Genomic DNA, 13,313 nt, shown 5'->3' with positions numbered 1-13,313 from the left:
TGTTTGTGTCTATGTGTTGTGTGTGCCTGTGTGTGTGTGTGTCTGTCTGTCTGTCTGTCGCCGGGTGCCTGCTCACACTCGCTCGGGAGCGGTGTGATCCACTGGAGACTGGCATAGACGAGGAACCTTTCTAGTGTCCAGAGTTGAACCTTTGGAAACATTGATGGACTTTGGAATTGGAGCGTTTCAGGTAAAGACCAGGGTGGGTGAAGGTAAGTAAGGCGATGAAAATGATCCTTGCTTCAGAGGAAAGGAAATAGACTGAAAGGTGAGGGATTTGTTCTCTAGAAGACAGCTAATGTCAGGCTCAGGAAATTTGATTTATCGAAAAACATGTAACCATTGCAACGGCAGTCACTCGTGCATTTAAAGGATTTTCAAACCAACAGTCACTTTACTTACGATAGTGTGTTGTTGTTAATGCTGGGGGTGGAACACAGGACCTTGCACATGCTAGGCAAATGGTTGACCATTGGGTTTCATCCTCAGCCATAGTTAATCATGTCTGAGTCACAGGTCTTTTGATAAGTCAATAAAAATTATGCATCTTTTCTCCAGAAAAATCCTATCAGTACAAACCTGCACGTTATTATTGACGGTTTTTGCTTTCCTGAAGGATGTAGGGAATAGACCTTGAATACTAATCATTGCAGTGTAGGATTTTTGTTGACTGTAAAATATTTAGAAGAGTATACATACATTCTGGGTCTCTTTGAGAGTTACGTCAGATGTCATTAGAAACTTAGCAAGTACTAGGTAGGCACTGTAATTGTCGGTTGATAGGTCTCCACTGTCATGTTATCATAACCCCCATCAATTGTACGTTTACAAAAGGGACAGTAAAATAAAAATGGTGTTCTGGAGCATCATACACAAGGGATACGTTTTAATTAGAAAAACAATAAGCCAAGTACAGACATGTTAGTAATACCTTAAGATTGGGCCTACCAGGGTTGGTATACTCAGCTGGTAGAAATAGTTCCAGTATTTCATATATACCTTTGAGGACAGGAAGAAGGACATGAAATGATTTAGTTGATTGCTTTATCGGGCATTGATGGTGCTCAAATCAACAAGAATATTATTTTTACCCTGAAGGAGCTTTCCATTTCAGAGAGAGATGGGCATCGGAACAGGTAGGCATGGTGGCATATGCTTGTAATCCTAGTACCAAGGGCTCTGAGGCAAGAGGATTTGGAGCTGAGACCCAACTAGGTGGTCTTCATATTGTGCTCAAGGCCAGTGTCAGTTACATAATAGACCGTGTTTCAGAAATAAACATAAGTACAGTTTGATACCCTAGACACTGGAAGATGTCATAGGGTTTTATTGCTGTGAAGAGACATAATGACCAAGGCAGATTTTATAAAGCAAACCATTTAGTTGGGACTGGTTTCAGAGGTTTGGTCCATTAGCCGCATTGTGGGAAGCATAGCAACATACAGGCAGACATGGAGTCAAGAGTCCAACATGTTGATCCTCACGCTGCAGAAGGAGACTATGTTCCATATTGGATGCAGCTTGAGATAGGAAGCATCAAAGCCCACTCCCACAGTGACACACTTCCACCAACAAGGCCACAGGCACTCCCATGAGGCCATACCTCTTAATAGTGCCACTTTCTGTGGGTCAGGCATTCATGCACATCAATCTATGGAGGCCAGACCTGTTCAAACCACCACATCAGAGGGCTTTTGCCTCGGGGTATTTGAAAAACCTAGTTCCATGGAATCCATTAAAGAAAGAATATAGAAAGGCATGGTAGGAACCCGTGGGAGAGTGAGGCAGGAGGATTGCCTTCAGTTCAAAGCCACTATGGGCCATTAGAGTAAGAACCTTTAAAAAACAAAATGTATGGACTAGAGATATAACTTAGTGGTCACATGCATGCCCTAGGTTCTGTCCTCAGTACTACAGATTCAACCTTCCACACATTGAAAATAATTGTGGGTAGGGTGGGGCTTGGGATTGCAGGAGAAGCATCTACTAAACGTATACCGATAGAGGATTTATCTAAGTTTTGTGCAAGTGCTGTGCTCTTTAATGCAATGGACCCGAGCTTCGACTGACGTCAGGATTCTCTGGAGGTCCTAGAGGCTGCAATCTACATATTGAGCAACAGCGTCACTTTTTCCACACACATTGATAATGTTGCGTGCACTAGTCCTTTTGCTTGGAGAATCATGATTCAAATTAGGAATCCAATTTAAAAGCTCCAAAAAGTAAAGAAATTTGTGTTTTCAAACTTTATTCCTGCCTCATTTTTCAAAATACCAGAACCAGTAGATTCATATTACCATACCTAATGTGTTAGGATTTTATTACTATGAAGAGACAATGTGACCAAGGCAACTCTTACAAGGGAAAACACTTCATTGCAGCTGGCTTACAGTTTCAGAGGTTTAGTCACTTATTACATGGTGGGACATGGTGGCGTTCAGACAGACCAGGTGCTGGAGAAGAAGGAGCTGTGAATTCTATATCTCGACCTAAAGGCAGCAAGGACTGTGTCCTACAGTGGGCATATCTTGAGCATAGGAGACCTTAAAGCCCGCCCCTACAGTGACACACTTCCTCCAACAAGGCTACACCTAATAGTGCCACTCTCTATGGCCTAGCATGAAACACATGAGTCTGTGGGGGTCATCACACCCAACTTAGCCTCACCTAAAACCAAAATCCATCTTTCTGTTGGTGTTTGTCAACTATAAAGCTCCCAAGAAAATATTCTCTTTGAAAAGATTGAGTTTCTTGGAATAGGTAAAGTATAAACTAAGGAGTTGAAGGATCTCTTCTGGTCATGACCTATATCAAATAGATAATTTTCTGCCTCATTCATATCAGAATTTAGGGCTTACTGTCTTTATTATGATAACATTTTATATAGAATATAACTATTATCAGATACCCACCTGCTTATCACAGAAGCTAAAAGGAGTGAGCCCAGTCAGTGGTAAAGCTAGCTTGTAGACTCTTAGGCTCAACCCTTCACTAGAAACTGTTTGGCCTTTTAGCTTTCTTCCTCCTCCTGGTTTCTTGTTCAGATCATTCCACCCAAGCTACGTCTTGCTTCTCCCTTCCCCTTTCCTCTTTCAGCCCCTGGGTACTGTTCTCACTACTCACATAGCCTTTACCACACCTTTGCCTTGTGTCAGAGATGTCACATTTGTGAAGATCTTTGGAGTTTTAACATAGTATAGCCTTTTTGTGTGTGTGTGTGTGTTCTGACTGCACTCTTGGTATTGCCAGGATCTGATGTCTGGCTGTTTACTGTGATGTATATAGTGTAGTTTTAATTTTCAGTTAGAATTAATAGTCTCAGGCAAGAGGTCTTTGGTTGTGTTACAGACGTGTGAACTGCTGTGCCATTCTTTGGATGGTTTTCCATGCTGTTTGAAATGCAAGGCTTGGGATCTAGTTTTAGAGGGTTTGGTTTGGTTTGTTCTACAGTTGACCTGGTCATATGAAAAGTATCGAGGCTAGAGATCCCTGACTTATCTTCTTCATTCTGTTTATACTGGAGTTTAGGGCACTTGTTTGTTGTTCTGTCTAAGCTTGAGAAAGGACTTGTTGGGGAAATGGGATCTTGATATATTTCTAGTAGTATGTTAGAGACAGTCTTCTGAAGTATTAAGGAGTGCATCTAATCTTTTGAAGATACCAATTGTGGGATCTGCCTCAGTCAGTTTTTTGCTTATGTACTCTGGTGTATTTGACAGTCAGTTTCAAATCATTGGTATAATACTATTATGGTTCATGTAACTAACATTGGCTAAAGAGAGCCGTGGATAGTATGTTTAATTAGTTAAGCTAAAAAGAGTGTTATTTCCCTGGGTTGACTTTTTTTTTTTTTTTTTTTGATTGTAAGTAAAACTGTAGAAAAACCTAATTTATTTATATTTTTCTATCTTGACAGGAACTTGATCTCAAAATAGCAATTAAGTCTTGTCGCTTAGAGCTAAGTACCAAAAACAGAGAACGATGGTGCCATGAAATCCAGATCATGAAAAAGTAAGTGTGTGCTGTGAGTCAGGTCCTTCAGCTCTGCAACCCAGCCAGTTTTCAGTAGCGGGAAAGAGGTCAGAGGTCCACTGTTCTTTTTTTTTTTTTTTTCGGAGCTGGGGACTGAACCCAGGGCCTTGCGTTTGCTAGGCAAGCGCTCTACCACTGAGCTAAATCCCCAACCCCAGGGGTCCACTGTTCTTAAGACCTTTTTAGAATGTGATTTTGTCATTTAATATGTGTGTTCTGTTTTAGACAGTCTGTCACATATGGCTAAGGAAGCTATAGTTTACATTAGCTAGACAACACTCAACCTGGCTCTTTAAATGTTTCTTTTGAATATTGGGCAACTTTGTGGCTAATATAAAAATTTCCTTTTGTACTTAACTTTTATTAAATAATGTATCCATTGTTTTGTAGGTAGTTATCCCAAAATTTCGTAGCTCAAAATTCTGAATATTTAGTTTCTGTAGTTTGGGATTGAGTTTACTGTGGTTCCATCTCTCCTGACCAAAGCTAGAGTATTAACTTCCAAGCACACTCATGTGGCTGCTGGCCAGAGGCAACAGTTCTTCAGTAAGGGAGAAATGCATAGGGTTTAATAGCATGGCAATAGGCTTCCTCAGAACAATGCTCTGATGAGGAGAGCAAGGAAAAGGCTGACATCTCTCTGTAAAGCTGCCTTAGGGGGTCAGATTTCATCTCCCACTGCATTCTGTTAGAAATGAGTCACTAAGAAAAGGGCACCTGCTTAAGGAGTAGAGAATTGAGCTTTTGAAGGGACAGTGGATATATTTTAACTTTACTAGCGTGCTCCCACATGTAATAACACATGGTATGCTTTACAGATGATTCTTGTAGTTGTCAGCACACCTCTGTTTTGGGTAGTGCCCTATTTGTAGATAAGAAGGAAGAAACGTAGTCACACAGCTGTCACAGAGCATTTTCTGACTTGAGTTTTGTGTTCAACTCATTTTGACTTCCAAGCTTGGCAAAGTTTCAGAGTCACCAGGAAAACCTAATAGTCTAAGTTCTCAGATCCCGTATAGAGCACTGTTTCTTTAGTTCCTGGGACAGGGGACTCTACTGTTTTAGGGCTCTATTACATTGTGATGGTGAGCACAGAGATTAAAATGCTCCAACCAACCAGGAAGAAATGGAGCTGAAGTAGGAGATAAAGAATTAAGAGCAGGACCCAGGTTCATTTTCAGTTTCTGGTCTCCACACAGTAGCTTATATATAGCCACCTGTAATTCGATTTCCAGGGGATCTAATGCCCTTTTCTAACATTTAAAAAAAAAATTAAGACCTGTTGAAGTCAGTAAATAATGTGATTCGTAATTACTGAGACAAACATATTTATATTTAAATTTAAAGCAGGAAGGAAATCTGTTTAGATTTTTGTATTCCTCAGGGTCAGATTTATATCTTCATTGACAGCCTACTCTCTACATGATCTTATGTTACCTAACCAGTTTGTCCTTCAGTTTTCTCAGGAATGATGTCACTAACAATTATACTTGTATAAGGACTATGTGACAGGTAAACTAGCTGATATATGGAAGAACATACTGCTTGGCACACAGACGTGTAATAGTAACAGAATGGTATTTTCTTTATAAATTTATTTGCTTTAATCAGACAATTCATAAATTAATAGCTTTTTAGTAAGATTAACTGCAGTACAATCAGAATTTAGACTTTCAAAAATAAAACCAGTCTTATGTCACTGGCTATCATTTCAAATCCTATCTCTCTTCATTGGAAAACATTTTTTTTTATTGTAATGTTTTTTCTTTGTTAGGTTGAACCATGCAAATGTTGTAAAGGCCTGTGATGTTCCTGAGGAATTGAATTTTTTAATTAACGATGTGCCTCTTCTAGCAATGGAGTACTGTTCTGGAGGGGACCTCCGGAAGGTAGTGTGGATGTTTTGAGATACTGAGATAGTAAATCACAAGCATTAGCAGGTTCTGAGTAAGGACAGACAATGGTTATCCTGCCACCTGTCCTGTAAATACATTGTATTGGAACACAGCTCTGTGCATGTTATGGCTGCTTATGAACAGTTCTAGATTTGAGTAGTGGAACAGAAATTATGACTTCCATAGCTTGAAGTACTTAATATTTGACTCCATACAGAAAATATTTGTTAATCTTTGTCTTAATGCTTTCTATTGCTGTGATAAAGACCACAGCAATAGAAACAACAGAAGCAACCTGGGAAAATTAAAGTTTCTGTGTGTACCAATCCCAGCCCATCGTTGAGGAAAAGTAAGGCAGGAACTAAAGTGGCAACCATGAAGGAGCACTGCTTATTGGCTTGTTCCTCATGACTCCTTCAGCCTTCTTGCTGTTATAATCTAGGACTGCAGCCTGTCTAGGGGTGGCATTTCCCACAGTGGGCTGGGCCATGCAACATCAACTGCTAATCAAGAAAGTGACCCACAGACTTGTCTACTAGCCAGCCTGATCGGCATTGCCTCAAGTGAGCTTTCCTCCAGCTTGCGCCAAGTTGGCAAGAAAACAAAACAAAAGAACAAACAAACAAACAAAAAACCAAAACCACTAATTGCTATATACATTCTAGGTTTTTTTAATTTAATTTTATTTTTGTTTCTTTGTTTGTTGTTGTTGTTGTTGTTGTTCTTGTTCTTGTTCTTGTTGTTTTTGACACAGCATTTCACTATGGACCCCTGGTTGTCCTAAAACTCACTTTTTAGACCAGGCTGGTCTTGAGATCTGTCTGCCTCTGCCTGAGTGCTGGGATTAAAGGCATGTGCCACCATGCTTGGCCTAGAACATGCTGGTCATATTAAATAAAAATATCAACATTTGTGGGGCTTATTAAAAACTTGTCTTTTTATTATAATCACTCTTTGTATTTAATTTTAAATGTATCTCTTTATCAGCATTTTTCAATTTCAAGTGCTATTGCCCTCGTCTTTACTCCATATGAGCCTTCTCATCAAATTTATTCAACCTCAGTATGGATTTCATGATTTTTTTTTTACCCTTCTATCTCTTGTCATTGTTACAAGTAGCAAAACAGACTTTCAATGTAGCCCATGCTGGCCTTGAACTCAGGGTCCTGCCTCATCTTCCCATGTGCTGGCCTTATAGACATGCACCACTATGCCCCAATCCTTATAATTTCTGTAGCGTGACTTTTTTACTTGAGTGTCCTCTGACGGTATAGTGGTTGATGATTTCGCTGTTGCCACTCAGCAGTAATAGATGTCTTTTCTTTTCTTCTCTTCTCTTTAGCTACTCAACAAACCAGAAAATTGTTGTGGACTTAAAGAGAGCCAGATCCTTTCTTTACTGAGTGACATAGGTATGTAACTAATATTAAAGTATCATGCGATTTAATGCCCCTTTGGTCCACAGAAACTTCTGTGTACTGCTTGGAAGGGAAGGAGAACTACATATATATACTTATAGATTTTAATATCTCTGAAAAATTAGAATTATCCATTTCTTATGATGCTAATGAAAACTAGTACATTTGGCATTTGTTTTTATATGAGGGGGTTTTGTTTGTTGTTTGGTTTTGGCTATGTATTATTGTCTAATAGATGGTCCAGTGATGAGAAAAGTGGTATGAACCAACATTCATCTCATTCCCCCTCATACCTCCCCCCACACTGACATAATAGTTTGTTTATAGAGGAATTACATGTTTCAGGGATAGTTCCTCAAGTTATCTTGGAAGGAAATTCTCCTTCTAGTCAGAATTACTACTGAAAAAAATCCCTAAAATAACCATAAACTAGACCTTTAAAGAAACCTCAAAAAGCAAGAATTCATTTCCCTCTATGTTTTAGTGTTGCTTCTTTTCCTGGGTCAAGGACAGTAATATCTAGTTTAAGAATGTGATTTAGGGGGTTGGGGATTTAGCTCAGTGGTTCAGCCCTGGGTTCGGTCCCCAGCTCCGAAAAAAAGAAAAGGAAAAAAAAAGAATGTGATTTAGGTGGGAGGAAAAGACCATAAGAATTACAGGAAAAATTAATCGTTCCATTTGCTTTTAATGTTGATTCCAATAAATTAAAAGAGTATATAATATAATTTTTCCAGTGTTTATTTCATGTCATTGAACTTCTGGTGAAGAAAATCTGAACTACCCTAATGGCGGTGCAGCTGTGATAGATCGTGTAAATGTGGGGAGGTGTGGTGTGTGGTACATGGGGGCGATTGTTGGTGCACACTCACAGCATGCATCTGGAGGCAACAGCAGGATGGCAGATGTTCTCATTTCCTTAACTTGATTGTTTTGAGACAGAGTCTCTGACTAAACTAGAAGCTCCATGCTCCGACTAGGCTGGCTGACCAGCCAGTTCCTGAGATTTGCCTTTTCCTCTTTTTAACCCTGCTGGGGTTATTGTTACACAAAGTCATACTTGACTTTGTGTGTGTGTGTGTGTGTGTGTGTGTGTGTGTGTGTGTGTGTGTTGGGGGGAGGGACAAGGGTTAAACTCAGGTCCTTGGGCTTTCACGGCATTCACTTTTATCCACTGAGCCATCTCCATAATGGCTCTGGACATAATTTTTGCACCAGTGTAGATCTATAGAAATATGAGCTAAAAACTGACTGTAGCTAGACATGGTGGCACACAGCTTTTATTCTAACACTGGGAGGCAGAGATAGAAGGATCTCCATGAGATCAAGACCAGCAGGCCAGCCAGGGCTATATAGTGAGACCCTGTCTAAGGAAAGAGCTGAGGGTGCTGGAACATGCCTGCAGTCACAGCACTGGGAGGGAGAACAAGAGGATTAGGAATTAGAAGTGAAGTAATCCTTGGCTGCATAGGGGTTCCAGGCCAGACAGGGCACATGAAACTGTCTCAAAACTCTAACAATAAAAACAAAGTGTGATATGATTTTTTAAACAGTATTTTCTGTTATTTCACAATACACTTGAAATTTTGTTTAGGATCTGGGATTCGTTATTTGCATGAAAACAAAATTATACATCGAGATCTAAAACCTGAAAATATAGTGCTTCAAGATGTTGGTGGGAAGGTAGGTGAAGCCTGAAGAATGTTCATGCTTTTCGTTATAGTCTCCCTGGTACATTAAGACTTTAGAGACTTTAGTTTTCTCATTAATTATATACACATAGTACTTTATAATTCTTCTATTGTGGTCTTCACTGAATTAAACTGTAGGGTTTTTAATTCTAGACTTATTATTGTTATTGTTTTAGATACATTATTGTTGTGCTTGTTGTTATTATTTTCTGTATATGTGTACCACATATGGTGCTTGTGGAGGACACAAGAAGAAGGCACCAGAGTTCGTGGGTCTAGAATTACAGATGGCTGTGGCCATTGTGTAAGTGATTGGAATTGAGCTCAAGTTCTTTGCAAGAGCAACCAGTGCTTGTAACTGCCTGGCCAATTGTCCATCCCCTGAATGGTGGTTTTGTGGTTAGATTTTTTTTTTTTCCTTCTCTATGGAACAGTGGCTCCTTAGAGAAGCATCTGTCTTGCTCATCTCTGGACTAGGAATGTTGACCTAATTGTGTAGGAAACTGCCAGAGATGAAATAACTTGGCCAAAGCTATATGGTAAGCCTGACTCTCAGTTTTTTAAAGACACTGGTAACTTTCTTTTTTAAATTATATTTATTTTATTTATTTTGCGTGCATTATAACTTGTGTTTTTAGAGCAGGACAACTTGCAGGAGCTAGTTCTCCTTCTCTCGTGTGGAACCTGGGGTTCAGACTCAGGTCATCAGCCTTGATGTCAGGTGCCTCTATCAGCTGAGCCCTCTCAGTGGTTGACCCTTTTATTTTTTGCTATCCCCTTATACATGCAAAGGAAAACAAGCTGTCACTAAACAACACCCTAACTTACCTTCCTTTTGCAGATATTTCAACAATTTAATACATAGTATATCTTATTATTCACAGATAATGCATAAAATAATTGATTTGGGTTATGCCAAAGATGTCGATCAAGGAAGTCTCTGTACATCTTTTGTGGGAACATTACAGTATTTGGTGAGACAATATTTATTTGATTTAATTATTTAAAATTCTCCTTGTTATTTCTTTTTTTTTTTTTTTTTTTTTTTTTTTGGTTTTTTTTTTTTTTTTTTTTTGGAGCTGGGGACCAAACCCAGGGCCTTGTGCTTCCTAGGCAAGCGCTCTACCACTGAGCTAAAGCTAAATCCCCAGCCCCTCTCCTTGTTATTTCTTAAGTAGTTCAAAACAATAGTAGCTCTTTTCTTACGATGTCGGCACTTAAAGCAATTTCTATTTTTAGGCCCCAGAGCTCTTTGAAAATAAGCCATACACAGCCACTGTGGATTATTGGAGCTTTGGGACCATGGTGTTTGAATGTATTGCTGGATATAGGCCTTTTTTGCATCATCTGCAGCCATTTACCTGGTAAGAAATTATGAGAACTTTGGCATAATTAATGGTAATGGAAATTTTTGGGTTGTTTATTATTTTTCTCTTTCTTTCTATAGTGGTGAAATTATCTTTTTACTCAGAATTGAATGAGATCACATGGTGAGAAACCTTGAGAGTATTTGTGAGAATCAGACTGTCAACTAATATATCTTGTTTTTATAGGCATGAAAAGATTAAGAAGAAAGATCCAAAGTGTATATTTGCTTGTGAAGAGATGACCGGAGAAGTTCGGTTTAGTAGCCATTTACCTCAGCCAAACAACCTTTGTAGGTAAGTGTGGAAGATGAGATGGGTTTTGCGAGTGCTTGTCTGTTTCAGGGAGCGTTATGCAGTGTGCCAACATGAAAGCATTGTCTGTCTGTCACATGAGGCACATGCTGGCTGGGTGGAGGAGAGTGCTTAGTGTGACTGAGAAACTGAATTTTAAGTATGTAGTAAATATAAAGAGCACTGTGGTTAGTGATTATCCTGTTGGATAAGACAGATGTGCAACTGAGACTATTGCCAATCAGCGGATTGCCTTAGAAGCTAAGAAAACCCAAGGACTAAAGAATTAAATGGCTTCCCTGAAGATTGAAAGTTGAACTCAGTTTTGGATTTGCCAGGCATGAAATGGTGCAGGGACTGTGGCTGTTTTTTATTAGTGTAAGAAATTTTGTTTCTTGTCATTACATGAATTGTTTGAAAGTAAGATATAAACTGGTACCAATCAGTTGTGGCAAGGCTGTAAAGTTTTCTGTTTAATCAGATCATAATGGTAGTCACGTGGTTTTATTAATTTTCAGTTTAATAGTAGAGCCAATGGAAAGCTGGCTACAGTTGATGCTGAATTGGGACCCACAGCAGAGAGGGGGACCTATTGACCCTCCTTTGAAGCAGCCAAAATGCTTTGTGTTAATGGATAACATCCTCAACTTGAAGGTCAGTTTTAATGGGCTGCCTTTTAGAATACCTGTATTGACTTTGACAAGTTGAAAATGAACAGAAATGTATTTTATTTATCTTTTCTTGCTGTTCATTTAAAAATGGATATTGTATCCTTAGAGTGTTTAATTTATTTCTTTAGCCACGTTTTTCAGGTGTAAAAGTAACTTTTATTTGCCAGGTATATTGTTGTCTCAGAGGCTTACTGCCAAAAATCTCACCCTTTCTAGCTATTTCTGAACTCTGGCTTGCTGGTTGAACTTAACTGTTCTGGCCCAAACTCTTCTCTAAGCAGACTGATTCAAACTGGCTTCTTTCTGCTTCTGACTAAATTGTTCTGCTTGGCCTCAAACTAGCTCTGGCAATCTGTTCAACTCTTCTGGCTTCTTCTCATCCTCTGGCTTACTCTTTCTTCACCTGCAACCTCTCTTTGTAAAACTGCCTCCTCTTTTTCTCTCTCCCTCACTTTTCTGTCTGTTTTCATAAGAGTTGGACACATCCTATCTCTGTCTCATTCTGGCAAATCGTTCTCTGATTCATCACGTTGTCTGCCACAATCTTAGATGTCACTTTCCAACATGACTGCTTCCATCTACAAACTAGCTTCACTACATTGTTAGGGATTAAAGGTGTGTGTACTGAGGGCATGTCTGTCTGTATCTCAGCCAGATCAGACTTCAATCCAGAGCATGCCTGCATTCCATCTGGATCAGATAGACCTGGAAGGACTTTCGATGTGATCCCTGGCCAGAGCAGCAGTGCTGCTGGATTCAATTTCCTCTACACAGGTCTTTGGGGTTTCCCCTTATGACATTGATTGGTGTCATTACCACTTCCTTTCTGTAGATTTAATTGTACTGGATTTGGCTTGGTGAGGAAGCCTTCAATTTGGCTCTCATCTGTATCTTGAGATATAACTTGCAGTCAATGCAACATGAACTGGCTCTTCTTCTTTTTTCTTTTTTTCAGAGCTGAGGACTGAACCCAGGGCCTTGCGCTTGCTAGGCAAGCGCTCTACCACTGAGCTAAATCCCCAACCCCATGAACTGCCTCTTCTGAGAAAGCTTTTTTATTTCTATGTCCAAGAAACTAACACATTTTCCTTTTGCTTGACAAACAAGTTACATTTAAATTGATCTGCTTGTAACCAACACATGACTCGTACCTACATCTCTTAACCTCTCCCTCCTCAGTCAGGACCATCTTGTCACCCATTGCTGCTCATGACTCTAAACTCTTTGTCTGTATTTCTGCTTTGACACATGCTATCCTTCTGCCAGGATGGTCTATACTTTGCACATTTCACCTATGTTGATTAGTATATCTTCAGTTACTTTTTCCTTAGGTAGTCTCTGTCACACAGTTAGTCACTTAATATTTTCTATGTTCTCTAAGTATTTCTCACCTTGTATTTGCAACTTTATACTTAGATTTTCTTTCTCAGTGCTGTTTTATTATTTTTTGTTTATTATTGATTTATATAACATATTCATATTTATTTTCATATTTCTACATTATATATTACATTTTATATATTATATATACATTTATATGTAGAAATACACATTTATATATAAGTATATAAAATATAATATATACCTATATGAATAAATTATTGTATAAAATATAGTATATATAAAATTTATAACAAGGGTTGGGGATTTAGCTCAGTGGTAGAGCGCTTGCCTGGCAAGCGCAAGGCCCTGGGTTCGGTCCCCAGCTCTGAAAAAAAGAAAAAAAAATTATAACAAAATATAAATATATTAAAATAAATTATGTATATTTATACAATAAATATTTATAATGATTTACTGATTAATTTGTTTATTAATAGTTGTATGTGCTGGCATTCAGTACCGAGAGAGCATGCATCGAGTTTTCAGTGTACATCTAATGATGTAAATGAGAGGTACAGATAGTTCTGTTATTACTATTTGCTTGGAAACAACTCCATTTGCAATCATT

General features: G+C 38.8%; 1 protein-coding gene across 3 annotated transcripts in view; it reads left to right on the top strand.

Annotated features, from left to right (window-relative positions):
* Chuk (component of inhibitor of nuclear factor kappa B kinase complex) overlaps positions 1-13,313 on the top strand; it is a 35,564-nt gene that overhangs the window by 471 nt on the left and 21,780 nt on the right. For all 3 annotated transcript variants that reach the window (XM_087564057.1, XM_087564050.1, NM_001107588.1), the window contains 8 exon segments: positions 3,917-4,011; positions 5,807-5,921; positions 7,270-7,339; positions 8,937-9,025; positions 9,918-10,007; positions 10,273-10,397; positions 10,587-10,694; positions 11,210-11,345. In XM_087564057.1, the coding sequence (XP_087420183.1) occupies positions 3,917-4,011; positions 5,807-5,921; positions 7,270-7,339; positions 8,937-9,025; positions 9,918-10,007; positions 10,273-10,397; positions 10,587-10,694; positions 11,210-11,345 (828 nt within the window).

Source organism: Rattus norvegicus, chromosome 1, assembly GCF_021556685.1.
Source record: "Rattus norvegicus strain SHRSP/BbbUtx chromosome 1, alternate assembly SHRSP_T2T, whole genome shotgun sequence".
NCBI lineage: Eukaryota > Metazoa > Chordata > Mammalia > Rodentia > Muridae > Rattus > Rattus norvegicus.
The sequence above is the reverse complement of the archived record's forward strand: the minus strand, read 5'-3'. Positions and strand labels throughout refer to the sequence as shown.